This window comes from Somniosus microcephalus, unplaced genomic scaffold, assembly GCF_052327205.1.
Source record: "Somniosus microcephalus isolate GS21.2 unplaced genomic scaffold, FLI_Smic_1.0 unresolved_chr9, whole genome shotgun sequence".
NCBI classification, from domain to species: domain Eukaryota; kingdom Metazoa; phylum Chordata; class Chondrichthyes; order Squaliformes; family Somniosidae; genus Somniosus; species Somniosus microcephalus.
This window is the reverse complement of record NW_028225187.1, coordinates 38438345-38440193: the sequence shown is the minus strand read 5'-3', so window position 1 is coordinate 38440193 and position 1849 is coordinate 38438345. Positions and strand designations below refer to the sequence as shown.

General features: G+C 46.0%; 1 protein-coding gene across 1 annotated transcript; it reads left to right on the top strand.

The window, feature by feature from the left end:
• The first annotated feature begins 462 nt into the window (after window positions 1-462).
• Window positions 463-837, top strand: LOC147085091 (histone H2B 5-like). Its single transcript, XM_085979753.1, has one exon. It carries the CDS (start codon window positions 463-465, stop codon window positions 835-837), a length of 375 nt encoding a protein of 124 aa, XP_085835879.1.
• The last annotated feature ends 1012 nt before the right edge of the window (window positions 838-1849 follow it).

The following is a 1849-nucleotide window of genomic DNA, read 5'->3' as shown; positions in this document are numbered from 1 at the left end:
ACACTTACATAAATCACCAGAGACTGAATAATAAAGAATTATTCCAATACACACACTCACAGTACTAGAGGCTGGCAGATACTGGACTAAAATGGCGAAGACTATAACGCAAGATGTGAATATAGTGCACTGGTTGAAGGAAGTACATCTAAATTGCTGTCACGTCCGGAAGAAGTGTTTGGGTCACTGGATAATGATCTGGGAAATGGTGAATGGACAGATGCTCTTGCAATGACTTTTCTGACTGCAGGGGGCGTGCTGGTGACAAAAACTCAATCTGATTGGATACACAAAGAAGCCTATCAGTGAGATGCAGAACAATGGAAATTGAAATCACTGTTCAGCAGCCAATCACATTCATTGCCTTCACCCATCCCTCATTAGCATAGGGCTGTGGGGGCAGCCTATTAAGACTGCCCGGAGCGGATTCGCGTCATTTTGTTTCTGAAATCGAGTTTGAGAATGGTTGAAGAAAAGACACCAGTTGCCAAGAATGGCGCCAAGAAAAGCGTCACTAAACCGGCAGCGAAGGGCGGCAAGAAGCGCAGAAAGTCGAGGAAGGAGAGTTACTCCATCTACATCTACAAAGTGATGAAGCAGGGACACCCCGACACCGGCATCTCCTCCAAGGCCATGAGCATCATGAACTCGTTTGTAAATGAAATTTTCGAGCACGTCGCGGGTGAGGCTTCCCGCCTGGCCCATTACAACAAGCGGCACACCATCACCTCCCGGGAGATCCAGATCGCCGTGCGCCTGCTGCTGCCCGGCGAGCTGGCCAAGCATGCCGTGTCGGAAACGACAAAGGCAGTGACCAAATACACCAACTCCAAGTAAAACTCCATGCTGTTCTGAAAGAACAAACCCAAAACACAATGGCTCTTTTAAGAGCCACCCACAACCTCTCTGAAAGAGCTACACAAACACATCTCCCTTTAGACTCAATTTACTGTAATTATTTCCTTAACAAGTTTGTTTGCGAACGTTTCAATTTCCAGCTATAGTTTTATTTTTGAATTCTCAGATAAGCAGGTCCACTGACCCGATCGACATTAGCGTCGCTGTTGAATTTCCTGTCCAGTAAACTACAAACAGCATCCGTGGTCGCTATTTCCCTTTGCACTCAGAATCTATGACTATTTCTAGAGCCTGCCAAAGAATGAAAAGCTTGTTTTCGGGATGAGACTCTGATTTCAGATGGGCCGATTGGCCTCCAATGTGCTGTAATGATTCTATAATAGGTTTCAAATGCAGCGTGCCTCCTTTAATGAATTTTAACTATATTGTCCGCTGTTGCTTTTCTGGGAAGCGAGTGGTCGGGGTCTGGAATGAACTGACTGAGAGGGAGGTGGAGGCAGAATCAATCGTAGCGTTCAACAGAGAATTGGTTAAGTACCTGTAGGGGGAAAAATGCAGGGCTACTGAGAAAGGGCGGGGGTGTGGGACTAGCTGAAGTGTTCTTGCACAGAGCCGACATGTGCTCGATGAGCCGAATTGCCTCCTACTCTGCCATAACGATTCTGTAATCAATTTGAAGTGCAGTGTGCCCCATTTGTTGAATTTTAATTATATATTGCGTTTATTGCTTTTCGAGAAATCCTTGATTATCAGGATTTCCCTGAATGTGTATTTAGCTTTTGTGACGATTTTTACAGAGGATTGTAACGTCAACTTGTTGCGGTTACTGGTAGCTCAGAGCCCTTTGTCTCTGTCACTCTGAATCTGTCCTCTTCCTTCCCGTGCTCTCTGCTCTGTCTCTTTCAACCCCCCTTACTTCCGCCTCATGTACAGTCTGCCTTTCTCAGTCACGTCCGCTCAGGCTGCATAAATAAAGTTCTAAGGCGAGGGA

What these genes read in the sequence shown, in the direction of transcription:
- LOC147085091 (XM_085979753.1), top strand. Translation starts at nt 463, where the DNA reads ATGGTTGAAGAAAAGACACCAGTTGCCAAGAATGGCGCCAAGAAAAGC.